The following is a 20,319-nucleotide window of genomic DNA, read 5'->3' as shown; positions in this document are numbered from 1 at the left end:
CGGAATTCCGGGGTCCCGGAACAAAATTCTCCGGAAATCACATAGAAAGTTTCCTGGGTCAGATAAAGCGGCCACGCAAAGTTTGAGCACCAAGGGAAGACATTTGGGGGTGCTGGTCTGCCACAAACCAGCATTCGCCGAAACTCGAATTATCGTGAAAATTGTGTTAAAACTCGTTATTTGAGGCTGAAATCGAACAGGTTGATTCCTGAAATCGAATAGGTTTATTCCTGAAATAAGCTCGGACGCGTGATTGAAAAACAGGGAGAAAAAGAAACAGGGTCCGGTACGACCTTCCGAACGGCTGAAATTGAAGTGTATAAATACACGGTTTTTCGGGATTCCAGAGTCCCGGAACAAAATTCTCCATAAATCACATAGGAAGTTTCCTCGGGTCAGATAAAGCGGCCACGCAATGTTTGAGCACCAACGGAAGACATTTGGGGGTGCCGGTATGTCACAAACCAGCATTCGCCGAAACTCGGATTATCGTGAAAAATGTGTTAAAGCTCGTTATTTGATGCTGAAATCGAACAGTTTGATTCCTGAAATCGAATAGGTTGACTCCTGAAATGAGCTCGGACGCGTGATTGAAAAACAGGGAGAAAAAGAAACATGTCCGGTACGACCTTCCTAACGGCTGAAATTGAAGTGTATAATACACGGTTTTTCGGGATTCCGGGGTCCCGGAACAAAATTCTCTGGAAATCACATAGAAAGTTCCGTGGGTCAGATAAAGCGGCCACGCAAAGTTTGAGCACCAAGGGAAGACATTTGGGGGTGCCGGTCTGCCACAAACCAGCATTCGCCGAAACTCGAATTATCGTGAAAATTGTGTTAAAACTCGTTATTTGAGGCTGAAATCGAACAGGTTGATTCCTGAAATCGAACAGGTTGATTCCTGAAATGAGCTCGGACGTGTGATTGAAATTGTGTTAAAACTCGTTATTTGAGGCTGAAATCGAACAGGTTGATTCCTGAAATCGAACAGGTTGATTCCTGAAATCGAACAGGTTTATTCCTGAAATGAGGTCGGACGCGTGATTGAAAAACAGGGAGAAAAAGAAACAGGTTCCGGTACGAACTTCCGAACGGCGGAAATTGAAGTGTATAAATACACGGTTTTTCGGGATTCCGGGGGTCCCGGAACAAAATTCTCCATAAATCACATAGAAAGTTCCTCGGGTCAGATAAAGCGGCCACGCAATGTTTGAGCACCAACGGAAGACATTTGGGGGTGCCGGTATGTCACAAACCAGCATTCGCCGAAACTCGGATTATCGTGAAAAATGTCTTAAAGCTCGATATTTGACGCTGAAATCGAACAGGTTGATTCCTGAAATCGAATAGGTTGACTTCTGAAATGAGCTCGGACGCGTGATTGAAAAACAAGGAGAAAAAGAAACAGTCCTAGTCGACCTTCCGAACGGCCAAATTGAAGTGTATAATACACGGTTTTCCGGGGTCCCGGAACAAAATTCTCCGGAAATCACATAGAAAGTTCCTCGGGTCAGATAAAGCGGCCACGCAAAGTTTGAGCACCAAGGGAAGACATTTGGGGGTGCCGGTCACCAAAACCAAAGATTCGCCGATACTCGAATTATCGTGAAAAATGTGTTAAAGCTCGTTATTTGAGGCTGAAATCGAACAGGTTGATTCCTGAAATGAGTTTGGACGCGCGATTGAAAAACAGGGAGAAAAAGAAACAGGGTCCGGTACGACCTTCCGAACGGCTGAAATTGAAGTGTATAATACACGGTTTTTCGGGATTCCGGGGTCTTGGAACAAAATTCTCCGAAAATCACATAGAAAGTTGCTAGGGTCAGATAAAGCGGCCACGCAAAGTTTGAGCACCAACGGAAGACATTTGGGGGTGCCGGTGTGCCACAAACCAGCATTCGCCGAAACTCGGATTATCGTGAAAAATGGGTTAAAGCTCGTTATTTGAGGCTGAAATCGAACAGGTTGATTCCTGAAATGAGCTCGGACGCGTGATTGAAAAACAGGGAGAAAAAGAAACAGGGTCCGGTACGACCTTCCGAACGGCTTAAATTGAAGTGTATAATACACTGTTTTTCGGGATTCCGGAACAAAACTCTTCGGAAATTACATAGAAAGTTCCTCGGGTCAGTTAAAGCGGCCACGCAAAGTTTGAGCACCAACGGAAGACATTTGGGGGTGCCGGTGTGCCACAAACCAGCATTCGCCGAAACTCGGATTATCGTGAAAAATGTGTTTAAGCTCGTTATTTGAGGCTGAATTCGAACAGGTTGATTCCTGAAATCAAACAAGTTGATTCCTAAAATGAGCTCGGATGCGTGATTGAAAAACAGGGACAAAAAGAATCAGGGTCCGTTACGACCTTCCGAACGGCTGAAATTGAAGTGTATAATACACGGTTTTTCGGGATTCCGGAACAAAATTCTCCGGAAATCACATAGAAAGTCCTCGGGTCAGATAAAGCGGCCACATAAAGTTTGAGCACCAACGGAAGACATTTGGGGGTGTCGGTGTGCCACAAACCAGCATTCGCCGAAACTCGGATTATCGTGAAAAATGTGTTAAAGCTCGTTATTTGAGGCTGAAATCGAACAGGTTGATTCCTGAAATGAGTTTGGACGCGTGATTAAAAAACAGGGAGAAAAAGAAACAGGGTCCGGTACGACCTTCCGAACGGCTGAAATTGAAGTGTATAATACACGGTTTTTCGGGATTCCGGGGTCTTGGAACAAAATTCTCCGAAAATCACATAGAAAGTTGCTAGGGTCAGATAAAGCGGCCACGCAAAGTTTGAGCACCAACGGAAGACATTTGGGGGTGCCGGTGTGCCACAAACCAGCATTCGCCGAAACTCGGATTATCGTGAAAAATTGGTTAAAGCTCGTTATTTGAGGCTGAAATCGAACAGGTTGATTCCTGAAATGAGCTCGGACGCGTGATTGAAAAACAGGGAGAAAAAGAAACAGGGTCCGGTACACCCTTCCGAACGGCTTAAATTGAAGTGTATAATACACTGTTTTTCGGGATTCCGGAACAAAACTCTTCGGAAATTACATAGAAAGTTCCTCGGGTCAGATAAAGCGGCCACGCAATGTTTGAGCACCAACGGAAGACATTTGGGGGTGCCGGTATGTCACAAACCAGCATTCGCCGAAACTCGGATTATCGTGAAAAATGTGTTAAAGCTCGATATTTGACACTGAAATCGAACAGGTTGATTCCTGAAATCGAATAGGTTGACTCCTGAAATGAGCTCGGACGCGTGATTGAAAAACAGGGAGAAAAAGAAACAGTCCGTCGACCTTCCGAACGGCTGAAATTGAAGTGTATAATACACGGTTTTCCTGGATTCCGGTCCCTAACAAAATTCTCCGGAAATCACATAGAAAGTTCCTCGGGTCGGATAAAGCGGCCACGCAAAGTTTGAGCACCAAGGGAAGACATTTGGGGGTGCCGGTCACACAAAACCAAAGATTCGCCGATACTCGAATTGTCGTGAAAAATGTGTTAAAGCTCGTTATTTGAGGCTGAAATCGAACAGGTTGATTCCTGAAATGAGTTTGGACGCGTGATTGAAAAACAGGGAGAAAAAGAAACAGGGTCCGGTACGACCTTCCGAACGGCTGAAATTGAAGTGTATAATACACGGTTTTTCGGGATTCCGGGGTCTTGGAACAAAATTCTCCGAAAATCACATAGAAAGTTGCTAGGGTCAGATAAAGCGGCCACGCAAAGTTTGAGCACCAACGGAAGACATTTGGGGGTGCTGGTGTGCCACAAAACAGCATTCGCCGAAACTCGGATTATCGTGAAAAATGGGTTAAAGCTCGTTATTTGAGGCTGAAATCGAAAAGGTTGATTCCTGAAATGAGCTCGGACGCGTGATTTAAAAACAGGGAGAAAAGAAACAGGGTCCGGTACGACCTTCCGAACGGCTTAAATTGAAGTGTATAATACACTGTTTTTCGGGATTCCGGAACAAAACTCTTCGGAAATTACAAAGAAAGTTCCTTGGGTCAGATAAAGCGGCCACGCAAAGTTTGAGCACCAACGGAAGACATTTGGGGGTGCCGGTGTGCCACAAACCAGCATTCGCCGAAACTCGGATTATCGTGAAAAATGTGTTTAAGCTCGTTATTTGAGGCTGAATTCTAACAGGTTGATTCCTGAAATCAAACAAGTTGATTCCTAAAATGAGTTCGGATGCGTGATTGAAAAACAGGGACAAAAAGAATCAGGGTCCGGTACGACCTTGCGAACGGCTGAAATTGAAGTGTATAATACACGGTTTTTCGGGATTCCGGAACAAAATTCTCCGGAAATCACATAGAAAGTCCTCGGGTCAGATAAAGCGGCCACATAAAGATTGAGCACCAACGGAAGACATTTGGGGATGCCGGTGTGCCACAAACCAGCATTCGCCGAAACTCGGATTATCGTGAAAAATGTGTTAAAGCTCGTTATTTGAGGCTGAAATCGTACAGGTTGATTCTTGAAATGCGCTTGGACGCGTGATTAAAAAACAGGGAGAAAAAAAACAGAGTCCGGTACGACCTTCCGAACGGCTGAAATTGAAGTTTATAATACACAGTTTTTCGGGATTCCGGAACAAAATTCTCCGGAAATCACATAGAAAGTTCCTCGGGTCAGATAAAGCGGCCACGCAAAGTTTGAGCACCAACGGATGACATTTGGGGGTGCCGGTGTGCCACAAACCAGTATTCGCCGAAACTCGGATTATCGTGAAAAATGTGTTAAAACTCGTTATTTGAGGCTGAAATCGAACAGGTTGATTAAAAAACAGGGAGAAAAAAAAAACAGGGTCCGGTACGACCTTCCGAACGACTGAAATTGAAGTGTATATAATACACGGTTTTTCGGGATTCCGGGGTCCCGGAACAAAATCCTCCGGAAATCACATAGAAAGTTCCTCGGGTCAGATAAAACGGCCACGAAAAGTTTGAGCACCAACGGAAGACATTTGGGGGTGCCGGTGTGCCACAAACCAGCATTCGCCGAAACTCGGATTATCGTGAAAAATGTGTTAAAACTCGTTATTTGAGACTGATATCGAACTGGTTGATTCCGGAAATGAGCTCGCACACGTGATTGAAAAACAGGGAGAAAAAAAAACAGGGTCCGGTACGACCTTCCGAACGGCTGAAATTGAAGTGTATAATACACGGTTTTTCGGGATTCCGGGGTTCCGGAACAAAATTCTCCGGAAATCACATAGAAAGTTTCTCGGGTTAGATAAAGCGACCACGCAAAGTTTGAGCACCAACGGAAGAAATTTGTTGGTGCCGGTGTGACATAAATCAGCATTCGTCGAAACTCGGATTATCGTGAAAAATGTGTTAAAGCTCGTTATTTGAGGCTGAAATCGAACAGGTTGATTCATGAAATGAGCTCGGACGCGTGATTGAAAAACAGGGAGAAAAAGAAACAGGGTCCGGTACGACCTTCCAAACGGCTTAAATTGAAGTGTATAAATACACGGTTTTTCGGGATTCCGGAGTCCCGGAACAAAATTCTCCATAAATCACATAGAAAGTTCCTCGGGTCAGATAAAGCGGCCACGCAATGTTTGAGCACCAACAGAAGACATTTGGGGGTGCCGGTATGTCACAAACCAGCATTCGCCGAAACTCGGATTATCGTGAAAAATGTGTTAAAGCTCGTTATTTGATGCTGAAATCGAACAGGTTGATTCCTGAAATCGAATAGGTTGACTCCTGAAATGAGCTCGGACGCGTGATTGAAAAACAGGGAGAAAAAGAAACATGTCCGGTACGACCTTCCGAACGGCTGAAATTGAAGTGTATAATACACGGTTTTTCGGGATTCCGGGGTCCCGGAACAAAATTCTCTGGAAATCACGTAGAAAGTTCCTTGGGTCAGATAATGCGGCCACGCAAAGTTTGAGCACCAAGGGAAGACATTTGGGGGTGCCGGTCTCACAAACCAAAGATTCGCCAAACTCGAATTAACGTGAAAATTGTGTTAAAACTCATTATTTGAGGCTGAAATCGAACAGGTTGATTCCTGAAATCGAACAGGTTGATTCCTGAAATGAGATCGGACGTGTGATTGAAATTGTGTTAAAACTCGTTATTTGAGGCTGAAATCGAACAGGTTGATTCCTGAAATCGAACAGGTTGATTCCTGAAATCGAACAGGTTTATTCCTGAAATGAGCTCGGACGCGTGATTGAAAAACAGGGAGAAAAAAAAAACAGGGTCCGGTACGACCTTCCGAACGGCGGAAATTGAAGTGTATAAATACACGGTTTTTCGGGATTCCGGGGTCCCGGAACAAAATTCTCCATAAATCACATAGAAAGTTCCTCGGGTCAGATAAAGCGGCCACGCAATGTTTGAGCATCAACGGAAGACATTTGGGGGTGCCGGTATGTCACAAACCAGCATTCGCCGAAACTCGAATTATCGTGAAAAATGTGTTAAAGCTCGTTATTTGACGCTGAAATCGAACAGGTTGATTCCTGAAATCGAATAGGTTGACTCCTGAAATGAGCTCGGACGCGTGATTGAAAAACAGGGAGAAAAAGAAACAGGTCCGGTACGACCTTCCGAACGGCTGAAATTGAAGTGTATAATACACGGTTTTTCGGGATTCCGGAACAAAATTCTCCGGAAATCACATAGAAAGTCCTCGGGTCAGATAAAGCGGCCACATAAAGTTTGAGCACCAACGGAAGATATTTGTGGGTGCCGGTGTGCCATAAACAAGCATTCGCCGAAACTCGGATTATCGTGAAAAATGTGTTAAAGCTCGTTATTTGATGCTGAAATCGAACAGGTTGATTCCTGAAACGAGCTCGGACGCGTGATTGAAAAACAGGGAGAAAAAGAAACAGGGTCCGGTACGACCTTCCGAACGGCTTAAATTGAAGTGTATAATACACTGTTTTTCGGGATTCCGGAACAAAACTCTTCGGAAATTACATAGAAAGTTCCTCGGGTCAGATAAAGCGGCCACGCAAAGTTTGAGCACCAACGGAAGACATTTGGGGGTGTCGGTGTGCCACAAACCAGCATTCGCCGAAACTCGAATTATCGTGAAAATTGTATTAAAACTCGTTATTTGAGGTTGAAATCGAACAGGTTGATTCCTGAAATCGAACAGGTTGATTCCTGAAATGAGCTCGGACGTGTGATTGAAATTGTGTTAAAACTCGTTATTTGAGGCTGAAATCGAACAGGTTGATTCCTGAAATCGAACACGTTGATTCCTGAAATCGAACAGGTTTATTCCTGAAATGAGCTCGGACGCGTGATTGAAAAACAGGGAGAAAAAGAAACAGGGACAGGTACGACCTTCCGAACGGCGGAAATTGAAGTGTATAAATACACGGTTTTTCGGGATTCCGGGGTCCCGGAACAAAATTCTCCATAAATCACATAGAAAGTTCCTCGGGTCAGATAAAGCGGCCACGCAATGTTTGAGCACCAACGGAAGACATTTGGGGGTGCCGGTATGTCACAAACCAGCATTCGCCGAAACTCGGATTATCGTGAAAAATGTGTTAAAGCTCGTTATTTGACGCTGAAATCGAACAGGTTGATTCCTGAAATCGAATAGGTTGACTCCTGAAATGAGCTCGGACGCGTGATTGAAAAACAGGGAGAAAAAGAAACATGTCCGGTACGACCTTCCGAACGGCTGAAATTGAAGTGTATAATACACGGTTTTTCGGGATTCCGGGGTCCCGAACAAAATTCTCTGGAAATCACATAGAAAGTTCCTTGGGTCAGATAATGCGGCCACGCAAAGTTTGAGCACCAAGGGAAGACATTTGGGGGTGCCGGTGTGCCACAAACCAGCATTCGCCGAAACTCGGATAATCGTGAAAAATGGGTTAAACCTCGTTATTTGAGGCTGAAATCGAACAGGTTGATTCCTGAAATGAGCTCGGACGCGTGATTGAAAAACAGGGAGAAAAAGAAACAGGGTCCGGTACGACTTTCCGAACGGCTTAAATTGAAGTGTATAATACACTGTTTTTCGGGATTCCGAAACAAAATTCTCCGGAAATCACATAGAAAATTGCTCGGGTCAGATAAAGCGGCAACGCAAAGTTTGAGCACCAACGGAAGACATTTGGGGGTGCCGGTGTGCCACAAACCAGCATTCGCCGAAACTCGGATTATCGTGAAAAATGTGTTAAAGCTCGTTATTTGAGGCTGAAATCGAACAGGTTGATTCCTGAAATGCGCTTGGACGCGTGATTAAAAAACAGGGAGAAAAAAAACAGAGTCCGGTACGACCTTCCGAACGGCTGAAATTGAAGTTTATAATACACAGTTTTTCGGGATTCCGGAACAAAATTCTCCGGAAATCACATAGAAAGTTCCTCGGGTCAGATAAAGCGGCCACGTAAAGTTTGAGCACCAACGGATGACATTTGGGGGTGCCGGTGTGCCACAAACCAGTATTCGCCGAAACTCGGATTATCTTGAAAAATGTGTTAAAGCTCGTTATTTGAGGCTGAAATCGAACAGGTTGATTAAAAAACAGGGAGAAAAAAAAAACAGGGTCCGGTACGACCTTCCGAACGACTGAAATTGAAGTGTATATAATACACGGTTTTTTGAATCGGTCCCGAACAAAATCCTCCGGAAATCACATAGAAAGTTCCTCGGGTCAGATAAAACGGCCACGCAAAGTTTGAGCACCAACGGAAGACATTTGGGGGTGCCGGTGTGCCACAAACCAGCATTCGCCGAAACTCGGATTATCGTGAAAAATGTGTTAAAACTCGTTATTTGAGACTGATATCGAACTGGTTGATTCCGGAGATGAGCTCGGACACGTGATTGAAAAACAGGGAGAAAAAAAAAACAGGGTCCGGTACGACCTTCCGAACGGCTGAAATTGAAGTGTATAATACACGGTTTTTCGGGATCCCGGGGTCCCGGAACAAAATTCTCCGGAAATCACATAGAAAGTTTATCGGGTTAGATAAAGCGGTCACGCAAAGTTTGAGCACCAACGGAAGAAATTTGTTGGTGCCGGTGTGACATAAATCAGCATTCGCCGAAACTCGGATTATCGTGAAAAATGTGTTAAAGCTCGTTATTTGAGGCTGAAATCGAACAAGTTGATTCCTGAAATGAGCTCGGACGCGTGATTGAAAAACAGGGAGAAAAAAAACAGGGTCTGGTACGACCTTCCGAACGGCTGAAATTTAAGTGTATAATAACGGTTTTTCGTGATTACGTGGTCCCGGAACAAAATTTTCCGGAAATCACATAGAAAGTTTCTCGGGTCAGATAAAGCGGCCACGCAAAATTTGAGCACCAACGGAAGACATTTGGGGGTGCCGGTGTGTCACAAACCAGCATTCGCCGAAACTCGGATTATCGTGAAAAATGTGTTAAAGCTCGTTATTTGAGGCAGAAATCGAACAGATTGATTCCTGAAATGAGCTCGGACGCGTGATTAAAAAACGAGGAGAAAAAGAAATAGGGTCCGATCGACGACCTTCCGAGCAGTGAAATTGAAGTGTATAATATACGGTTTTTGGGGATTCCGGGGTCCCGGAACAAAATTCTCCGGAAATCACATTGAAAGTTTCTCGGGTCAGATAAAGCTGCAACGCAAAGTTTGAGCACCAACGGAAGACATTTGGGGGGCGCCGGTGTGCCACAAACCAGCATTTGCCGAAACTCGGATTATCGTGAAAAATGTGTTAAAGCTCGTTATTTGAGGTCAATTGAAATCGAACGATTGATTCTGAAATCGAAAAGGTTGATTCCTGAAATGAGCTCGGACACGTGATTGAAAAACAGGGAGAAAAAAAAACAGGGTCCGATACGACCTTCCGAACGGCTGAAATTGAAGTGTATAATACACGGTTTTTCGGGATTTCGGGGTCCCGGAACAAAATTCTCCGGAAATTACATAGAAAGTTCCTCGGGTCAGATAAAGCGGCCACGCAAAGTTTGAGCACCAACGGAAGACATTTGGGGGTGCCGGTGTGCCACAAACCAGCATTCGCCGGAACTCGGATTATCGTTAAAAATGTGTTAAAACTCGTTATTTCTGGAGTTAACGTATTCCATTTGGGGGTGCCGGTGAGCCGTTCAGGAGGTCGTACCGGACCCAGTTTCTTTTTCTCTCGGTTTTTCAATTACGCGTCCGAGTTCATTTCTGGAGTTAACGTATTCCATTCAGCCTCAAATGACTAGCATTAATGCATTTTTCACGGTTATCCGAGATCGACGAATGCTGGTTTATGGCATACCGGCACCCCCAAATGTCTTTCGTTGCTACTAAAATTTTGCGTGGTCGCTTTATCTGACCTGAGAACTTTCTATGTGATTTTCGGAAAATTCTGTTCCGGGACCCTGGAATCCCCAAAAACCGTGTATTATACATTTCTATTTGAGCCGTTAGGGAGGTCGTACCGGACCCAGTTTCTTTTTCTCCCGGTTTTTCAATCATGCGTACGAGGTCATTTCAGGAGTTAACCTATTCGATTGACCCTCAAATAATGAGCATTAATTCATTTTTCACGATTATCCGATGTTCGACGAATGCTAATTTATGGCATACCGGCACCCCCAAATGTTTTCCGTTGCTACTCAAATTTTGCGTGGCCGCTTTATCTGACCCGAGAACTTTCTATGTGATTTCCGGAAAATTCTGTTCCGGGACCCTGGAATCCCCAAAAACCGTGTATTATACATTTCTATTTGAGCCGTTAGGGAGGTCGTACCGGACCCAGTTTCTTTTTCTCCCGGTTTTTCAATCATGCGTACGAGGTCATTTCAGGAGTTAACCTATTCGATTAACCCTCAAATAATGAGAATTAAATGAGCATTAATTCATTTTTCACAATTATCCGATGTTCGACGAATGCTAATTTATGGCATACCGGCACCCCCAAATGTTTTCCGTTGCTACTCAAATTTTGCGTGGCCGCTTTATCTGACCCGAGGAACTTTCTATGTGATTTCCGGAAAAACTTGTTCCGGGACCCTGGAATCCCGAAAAACCGTGTATTATCACTTCAATTTGAGCCGTTTGGGTGGTAGTACCGGACCTACTTTCTTTTTTCTCCGGGTTTTTCAATCACGCGTCCGAGGTCATTTTAGGATTAACCTATTTTATTCAGCGTCAAATAACGAGCATTAAATGAGCATTAATCCATTTGTTCACGATTATCCGAGGTTCGACGAATGCCGGTTTCTGACATACTGGCACCCCCAAATGTCTTTCGTTGCTACTCAAATTTTGCGTTGCCGCTTTATCTGAATCGAGGAACTTTCTATATGAGTTCCGGAGAATTTTGTTCCGGGACCTTGGAATCTCGAAAAACCGTGTATTATACACTTCAATTTGAGTTGTTCGGGAGGTCGTACCGGACCCAGTTTCTTTTTCGCGCTGTTTTTCAATCACGCGTCCGAGGTAATTTCAGGAGTTAACCTATTCGATTCAGCCTCAAATGACGAGCATTAAACGAGCATTAATCCATTTTTCACGATTGTCCGAGGTTCGACGTGTTGGAGTTAGTGTCCTCCACAATAGTGCGTTTACATAATAAATCTCATTAAAAGAATATCATCATATAATTAATTATTTGATTCTCGTCAGTTGATTAACGTAAATCGATAACGGTTGGCTGACTAGAGTTTGACATTATTGTCGTGAGACGGTGGTGATCAACGGACCCCTTTCGGTCACACCTATAGCAACGAACCCCAATTGATAACTAATTAATTGTATGAGATACAATTTATTTAGTCCCTTGATTTATAGACTAAGAAGGTTAGTCGATTATTTTAGAGAGATTTTGAGTTGCGAACTGGAGGCACGACAGTTATTATTTAATTATGCGATAATTGAATAATAAATTATGGGAGACGGGTTTTAGTTAATTAATTGTTAATGCACTAAAATTATACTAATTGATTAATGTGATTAATATTAGTACGTAAATAATATGTGTAGCGGTACACTTATATTTACGGAGTGATTTGGACGAAATTAACTGGAAGCATTTTAACATGAAACGATGTTTAAATAAAATTTACACGTATTTGTGCGACAAATATAAGAAACAAAATGGACCCGTAAATGAGATATTGGACCGTGTAAATGGAGTGTAGTGGATGATTATAAACACAATCATTTCACTTTACTTGTGATACTTCCACAAGTTATCTTATAATTATATTTTACATGTGATGTAAGATTGACAAATATAAGACAATTTCAACACTCCACTACTCACTACTCCACCCGCCACTTCCTCCTATCTACTCCAATTTTGTTGTTCATTTTTGTACACTACTTCACTACTTCATTTTGCATGTGAACAAAAATTGTTTATCTCTCTAAAATTATTATACATCATTTACTAAGAAATTAGTAATCAAAAATATTATTACTAAGAGTGTTAGTAATATTACAAATATTATCAAGGGTTAATTTTACACGTATCTAGTTAATACTTGTAAGATTATTTTGAGTGTTGTTCTTGGGTGCAACTTGAAAGAGACTTTCTTTTTTAAGGTTTTTCAAAGAGGATCATCCATTTGTTTTTAGCTCAAGAACAAACTAGATAGGTGATCTAGTTTGTGCTCATATTACCATAAAAATCTATGTTAGCAAATTGTTTTTCCTTAACTTTCATTTTTATGCTTTTATATTTGCATGCATGTTACATAGATCACTAAAATGATAAATTATGAGATAATTTAATTTTTATTAAAGAGTCTAATATGGATCTATAATCTTTCACGACGAATCCTTGTTTATGGCATACCGGCACCCCCAAATGTCTTCCATTGCTACTCAAATTTTGCGTGGCTGCGTTTTCTGACCCGAGGAACTTTTTATGTGATTTCCGGAGCATTTTGTTCTTGGACCCTGGAATCCCGAAAAACCGTGTATTATACACTTCAATTTGAGCTGTTCGGGAGGTCATACTGGTTCCAGTTTCTTTTTCTCCCGGTTTTTCAATCACGCGTCCGAGGTCATTTCTGGAGTTAACCTATTCGATTCAGCCTCAAATAACGAACATTAAACGAGCATTAATCCATTTTTACGATTATCCGAGGTTCGACGAATGCTGGTTTATGGCATACCGGCACCCCCAAATGTCTTCCGTTGCTACTCAAATTTTGCGTGGCCGCTTTATCTGACCCGAGGAACTTTCTATGTGATTTCCGGAGAATTTATTTCCTGGACCTTGGAATCTCGAAAAACCTTGTATTACACACTTCAATTTGAGCCGTTCGGGATGTCATACCTGACCAAGTTTCTTTTTCTCCCGATTTTTCAATCACGCGTCCGAGGTCATTTCAGGAGTTAACCTATTCGATTCAGCCTCAAATAACGAGCATTAAACGAGCATTAATCCATTTTTCAAGATTATCCGAGGTTCGACGAATGTTGGTTTATGGCATACCGGCACTCCCAAATGTTTTCCGTTGTTGCTCAAATTTTGCGTGGCCGCTTTATCTGACCCGAGGAACTTTCTAAGTGATTTCCGGAGAATTTTGTTCCGGGACCCTGAAATCCCGAAAAACCGTGTATTATAAGAGGCGCTTAAGATCGGAAAATGAGAAAGCAACTTTGTTTATAAGAAACTGTTCTACTGTGTTAGCCTCTCCGATTGTCATTGTCGCTCATTAGGCACCAATAGAAATATACACTAATGCATAACAAATCCCTGACAAATTTACAGCTGAGAGAGGAGCTTAAGACGGGAAAATGAAAAAGCAACTTTGTTTATAAAGGAAAGTATTATAAAACCACTCATTCGAATAGATAGTTAACTACGAAGTGTCTCTACATAGCCCCCACCAGCTTACTTCAACCATCCTAAATAAACAAAAAAAAAATGAACGAAAAAAAAAGAGGCCAAAAAGGACTGACAAAAGGCAAAGAAAAATGATGTTAAAAGATAGCACAATGTTCGGCGGAAATCATTACATATGCTAATTATGCTCCCATAAAGCTTCGCAGCCTCCCGCTGCAAATGTTGTTTGAATTAACGAGCATCCAGTCGAAAGAAGATTGATTGATTATCTGCTTGCCTCACGTGCGATTAGTGTCCAAACGCCACCTTAGAATAACAATAATAATAATAATAAACCTCGCTACACCAGACAGCTCCCCCTCAAATGTAGTACCAGAAACCACCTTGTTCGGCTGCTGAATTTAGAGGAAATAATCGGGAGTCCTTCTGGTCACATCTGGCTCTCCTCTCCTTGGAGCCGGCTCAAACTGCCATTATTTCATACACGGCTTTCTTATACTAACTCCATCTTTTTACAAGGTAAGCAATTGATTACTGTCTAAATTAACAACGTACCTGAATAAATGTGTGGCCTTGGCAATCGTCCACTTCCAGGATGGACGCCATGTTTCCACAACGATAACAATAGTTAGGAGCACTGAAAATAGTCACCACTTTTTGATCCTGTGGAAAGATTATGCCAGTTTACAACATCAGCTAAAATATCGACGGAAAAATGATAAGAAAACAGAGATAACTGATAGAAGTGCGCCACTCACATGAGCCCAGTTGAATCCTTCCATCACCAGCTGGTGAGCTCTAGCAATCAGCTTTAGGCTGTTGCTGTGATTAAACTGCTCTGATATGTCCTGAGAAGAGATCGTAATAGACGGAATAAATAAATAAACGGTAATGATAAATACAGCCTAGCCCTTAGGCTGTATTTAAGAACTAAATTACTTCCCAAAATGGAATTAAATTAGAAATTTATGACACAATTACGCGTAAATTGATGTCATTAATGCTTAATTTAAATCAGACATGTCTAGTAGAATCAAACAAAGCTAATTTCCGAAGGTATAAGCCTATAAGGAAAGCGCTTCATCAGCGCAACAGTACCTGGCCAAAAGTATATCCAGCTCCCCTGGGTGAGATACCCCATCCGCAACGGTCGTCCGGGTCAGACCATAAAAGATCACACATAGGTCCCTCATGAGGAACTTCTTGGACACGATCGAAGTTCCTTATATTATCGAGGGTTTCAATAGAAGGGGACAGACCACCATGCAAGCAGAAGATTTCAGATTCCACCTGTCATTAAAATGCACACGTCAACAACCCAAATAGAAGTACACCGATTGGCAAAAAACAAGACAATTGAAGCAAAAGATATACTGACCAGTGCCGTCAGTGGGAAATAGTCAAATAAATCTGTGAAGACCTTCCAGACATTGGCATTTCCATACCTGTAACAGAAGATATTTGAAATCAAGACCACATCACATTTTCCAACTTTACAAGTTGTCTGGCAATACAATTTTTCGCCAACTACACTCTTGCCTAAGTAACAATCCATGAAGTTATCGCGGAATACTACTCTAAAGCTCTACCAAGCTCATAATATAACAAACAAAATACTCCACAACAATTCAAACATAGTTGAGGTTAATCTACCTAGAGGTACAAAATTACACACACACACTGGATAAAAAATAGTTCAAAAACTATTGGCTGGCAAAGAAAAGTGGAGCTGACAAACAGAAGAGTCAGACATAGACTGCATCAAGTTTGCAAAAAATCCTCAGAAAGGTTGAACTTTCGTTTTTCATTGTTTATGATGCCACTGATGAGAAGCAGAAACGAATAAAAAAGCCCCAACCACAAATAAGATTACGCAACTAAACAATAAAAAAAGGTCCGCATGTTAATAGGTAAGGTAAACCTAACAGGTATCACCATACAGTACGAAATACTTCTCGTATCACCATGCAGAACAGAGTAGTTATAGCTTTCGGTACAGAATGTCACCATATACAGCCACACCCGTAGTATCCTACTTAAACTGGTTAAGGGGGTCCACATGCAGGTAAAACTAAGTCCTAACCTACTGCACAGACAGTGCAGTAAAGAATGGAGTTCCTCTTGGTTTAGCAGATCCTAGACTCAGAAAATTGAGAACATGATATAACTAAAAAAACGAGTATTTAGGTACTCACTTCCGTAGACATTCATCATAGAACCCATAGACTTGAGTGATCTGCAAAAACGCCAAATAACCATGAAATCAGTACAAACTACAAAGTTGCCAAGACCAAGGAAAATAATAATTGTGAGAACAGTCTTAGGGTGTGGTTGGATGGAAGGAAATGGAGGGGAGGGGAAGGAAAGGATCCATTTTCCCCTCTTCCAAGCCTAATAAAAATCCTTCCACCATAGAAAAGATTTGGCGGAAAAACTCCCCCTCGCCTTCCCTTCATCCCCCTCCCTCCCTTTCTCTCCACTTTTGCTATCCAAACACATCCTTAGAGTGATACTATAAGCTCAGAACTCAGAAGGATCTTGCAAATGGAAGTATAGGCACTACAGGGTCTAGAACTTGATAAATTATACCTGACGACTTTCATGGTTTCCCCTAAGAATGGTGATCCTTTGACGATAGCGCACTTTGAGCGCCACCAGCAGCTGATGGAAAAAAAAAATCTTTAAATTAGTAGGTTCCCATTTCTACAAGTCTACAACAATAATTACCATGCAAAATCTTCAACCACGATAGCAACTAAGAATCAAGTTCTACTCCGACCATCCCATTTGTGTGGTGGAATAAAAGGTTAGTAAAAAATAAACCATTAATGTAAGGGTCTAATTGATACTGGACAATTATGCAAGGTCAAACGCCTTAAATTGTAATGGAGAAGAAGGAAAAAAATCTAGGATTAAGGCAACCATTTATATTCCACAAATGCATTCATCAAGCCTTGGTAGAAAAAAAGACTATTTTTAACCATGCAAATGGATAAGCCGAGTCTAAGGCAAAACTGAGTGAAGTAATGGCAATAAACAATACAGCTAAGTGTGGTGGAGATACCCATATGTATCAGAGCTAAAAATCGAAAGCAAAACTTCCAATTGTAACTCTTGGCAGCCAAACAAAAGTACAAAACCCATTCTCCCACCATCTAACTGTACAAGTAATGGTGCTTTCTAATCACTAAAATCTGGAATAAGAGGCTGTCTAATCTGCACCATGACAAAATCAAACATATACGAAGTACCGACTGATTTCAGTGGAGGTCCAGTACAATTTAACCAATTCAAGACCTTCAATGAGGTCAAACTTTAAAGCTCAAAACATGAAAGAACACGTGAGTGACAGAAGTGATCTTGTAAGTGCACACCCGCATAAATACAACTAATCCCAAAAGAGCAAATTAAAAAACTTGATATTATGAACACAATCTATCTAAAGCTCTCATAGCAAGAGTAAAAAAACGCAGAACGACAAAAGTATGTTACGGTAATCAAATAGAAAGGACAAAGATAGTGTACGCACCGTTACAGTTTCAACTGAATAGTATCCACGATCAACATAGTCACCCATGAATAAATAATTGGTATCTGGGCACTACAGGAATAAAACAAGGGCCAAAATAAGCATGATATAAATATATCAGTTGATTAAGAAAATTATTAATATACAATTGCCCTTTGCACATGAAACGACATGTTTGAAAGCAAACTGGCAACTTATCCAACTCAATGTAATTGAGTTTAGCAAATAGACAAAAAAGATGCTTTAAAACGTAGACAGACCTTTCCCCCAATACGGAAAAGCTCAGCGAGATCATGAAACTGTCCATGGATGTCACCACAAATAGTCACAGGACTTTTCACTGGCTGCAGGCGAACACAATACGAAGTGATTAGCATCTTGTAATATCATGGTTTTATCTTTCCATGAAATGTTTTCAAAAAGTAGTAACTGTTTACGGTCCAATGTTATACAGAAGCTGATCTACAAATGCTAAATGCACACCAGCATATGAAAAAAGAACTAAGTTCAGGAGCTGGAGCTGCAATAGAATCCCAAAATGCACCAAATAAGAAATTATGTGCACATATCTACAGAACCGAGCTATGCTGTATTTCTAGTTATTGACCCCACTAGGTGAAAGGAAGAAAAAAATCAATTGAAATTATTGCCATAATCGTAAAGTGCACGTCACTTGCGGAACCCTAAGACCTAAACATCATACAAACCAATTTAAATTTTTAAAGGTTAGGGGTTTAGCTTCCCCAATGCTAAACAGGCTAGTAAGTCGAAAGGTTCTTGCATCCCAAATTTAGACACTAACAATCTATGTTACTCCCTGGGTCGCGTGTCAGGTACTTGGAGTGCCTGCCACGACACGACACGACACAACACTACGACACTTCATTTTAGGGCAAATGTTAAAAACTTTGCAAGAAAAAAAAATCGCATCCGACACTAGACACGGCATCATGTCTGAAAATTGTTGACCAATATCAAACTTATAGCGCAACTCCAGAAAGACTTCCAACTAACCAATATCAACATCAATTCAGCTGTGATGCAATGTGTATAGCAACTACCAAATCATCAGTTAATCAACGCACCTGAACATTGCTCTCCTCCATCAGTATCTCCTTGGCCTTGTCGCATAAACCCCTAACCTACATCACCCAGAACACAATTTCACGATAAGTACACAACAAAGATTGAAACTTGGCCCTCAAAAACACAAGCATTCTTTCAACTACACTGAATTCTACCCCAACAAAGAACCGAATCTGTAGAAGTGGAGGACCAAATCACAAACATCATTAACAACCCTATATAAAGAGCGAGGCGTAAGCTAGAGACGTACATATAACAATAATAGCACCTCCAACGGAGAGCAAGACCAAAAGAATGCGAAATTTAACGAGAACAACGAAACACAAGACGTAACATGCAACGAATTGCAAACAATACAAACAATCTCGTTCTCTTTCACTCAAAAGGCACCACCTTCTTCCCAACATATCTACAACAATCGCTACAAAAAGCATCTTCACCGCAACATCGAACCATATTCAGGCAAATCAACTTTCGAAAACGTTGCCTTACGTTTTTCAGCTAAATAATGAACAATTAAAGACGGCGAACAAATAGTACCCCAAAAAAACATCCGATTCAAACAAAAACGATAAATCTTGAACAAATCTAACAACTTTCCACAAAATTCCAGCTAACTTTACAAGATACAAGCTAAAAAGAACAGATCAAGACGATTTAAACCTAAAATCAAACAAAACCACAAGATTACATCAACATTTTTCACAAAAATCAAACAAATCTCACACATTTTCCAAACAACATCACAAAACATCCAAAAAAACACCGAAACAATCACAAAAAAACTCGATTTCATCAACATTTACCACAAAAATCAAACAAACTCAAACATTTCCGTAACAACGTCAAAATAACCACAAAAAACACCAAAAAATCAGGGAAAAATAAATCTGACCTCCTGTTCAGAAAGAGGTTTGCATTGCATAAGCTGAGCGATCTGTTCATCAAGATTAAGATGCGAGTTAGACGAAGGAACTGGATCGAAACTCATCTTCTCCGCAAATTGAAAATCAGATCTTTAGTATTCTTCGATTCAAAATCGGAAACCCTAGATTTCGCGATTTTCCCCCTTTCGACACCGTCGTTCCGTTTCCGAAAGGAAGAGATAGAGAGAGAAAGGAAAGAAAGAAAAAAAAATGAAAGGGAAAAATATTAAAATAAAAAAATAATAAAGATAATAAAAGTGAGAAAATAAGAGGAAGGGAAATGGAAGAGAGAGAAGGGGAGGAGGAGGAGAGAGGGAGAGAGTAGCGGTGGTGGTGGATTGTACAAGTACCAACAAACGCAATAATATTACTCTGGATTTTGATCTTGATCCGTTCACCACTCCTTTTTTTTTAAATAAAATAATTTGGAAAATATTATTTAATTATTTGTTTATTTGGATCTTAGTAAAAAAAAAATTTATTTTTGATTTTAATTATTTTACTGGAATTGGTAAAATTGAATTGATCTGAATAATTTGATTCGTAATTGATTTTGACTTAAATAAATGACTCGATTTTGAATTTTTTAGCTGAATATGATTATATCGCAATAGTCAATGTCTCTAATGAAAGTATCTTTATATAGTTTGTTAAGAACATGACTTAAACTAGCTTAAACACGAAATGACTTCTTGTATAATAATATGATCCGAATTCGAAATGATTATATTTATACTTTACTTGATTAACATGTTGTTAGGTCCACCTTATCACTACAACGAGTATGAAATAACAAAATAATTTCACTAAATTAAGAAAAAGAAAAATGGATTGTTTGTAGGAAGAAGTTTGAAGTTTGATTAATATATTTTCAAAATTATTGATGATTGCAATTTGAAATCTTTGGTGGGGTGGAGGGTTGTTACGTCCAAAATAGCCTAAATAAAATGTTGATTGTTTGTTTAAAATAATCATTTTACTTAGAA

General features: G+C 41.0%; 1 protein-coding gene across 1 annotated transcript; it reads right to left on the bottom strand.

The window, feature by feature from the left end:
* Positions 1 to 13,744: 13,744 nt before the first annotated feature.
* Positions 13,745 to 19,720, bottom strand: LOC141619514 (serine/threonine-protein phosphatase PP2A catalytic subunit). The gene is made up of 11 exons (XM_074436528.1): positions 19,303 to 19,720; positions 18,407 to 18,463; positions 17,582 to 17,665; positions 17,322 to 17,393; positions 16,382 to 16,453; positions 15,988 to 16,028; positions 15,171 to 15,237; positions 14,891 to 15,082; positions 14,551 to 14,640; positions 14,348 to 14,455; positions 13,745 to 14,259 (listed from the first exon to the last, which is right to left on the bottom strand). The coding sequence occupies exons 1-11, from the start codon at positions 19,396 to 19,398 to the stop codon at positions 14,194 to 14,196; spliced, it is 945 nt and encodes a 314-aa protein (XP_074292629.1). The 5' UTR covers positions 19,399 to 19,720; the 3' UTR covers positions 13,745 to 14,193.
* Positions 19,721 to 20,319: the final 599 nt, after the last annotated feature.

This window comes from Silene latifolia, chromosome X (genome assembly GCF_048544455.1).
Source record: "Silene latifolia isolate original U9 population chromosome X, ASM4854445v1, whole genome shotgun sequence".
Classification (NCBI taxonomy): domain Eukaryota; kingdom Viridiplantae; phylum Streptophyta; class Magnoliopsida; order Caryophyllales; family Caryophyllaceae; genus Silene; species Silene latifolia.
This window is presented reverse-complemented; position numbering and strand designations above follow the sequence as displayed.

What these genes read in the sequence shown, in the direction of transcription:
- LOC141619514 (XM_074436528.1), bottom strand. Translation starts at nt 19,398, where the DNA reads ATGAGTTTCGATCCAGTTCCTTCGTCTAACTCGCATCTTAATCTTGAT. An exon ending in ATTCAGTTGAAACTGTAACG is followed by an intron (nt 16,454 to 17,321) that starts GTGCGTACACTA and finishes TTTTTCCATCAG; the next exon opens with CTGCTGGTGGCGCTCAAAGT. An exon ending in ATTTCCCACTGACGGCACTG is followed by an intron (nt 15,083 to 15,170) that starts GTCAGTATATCT and finishes TTTTAATGACAG; the next exon opens with GTGGAATCTGAAATCTTCTG.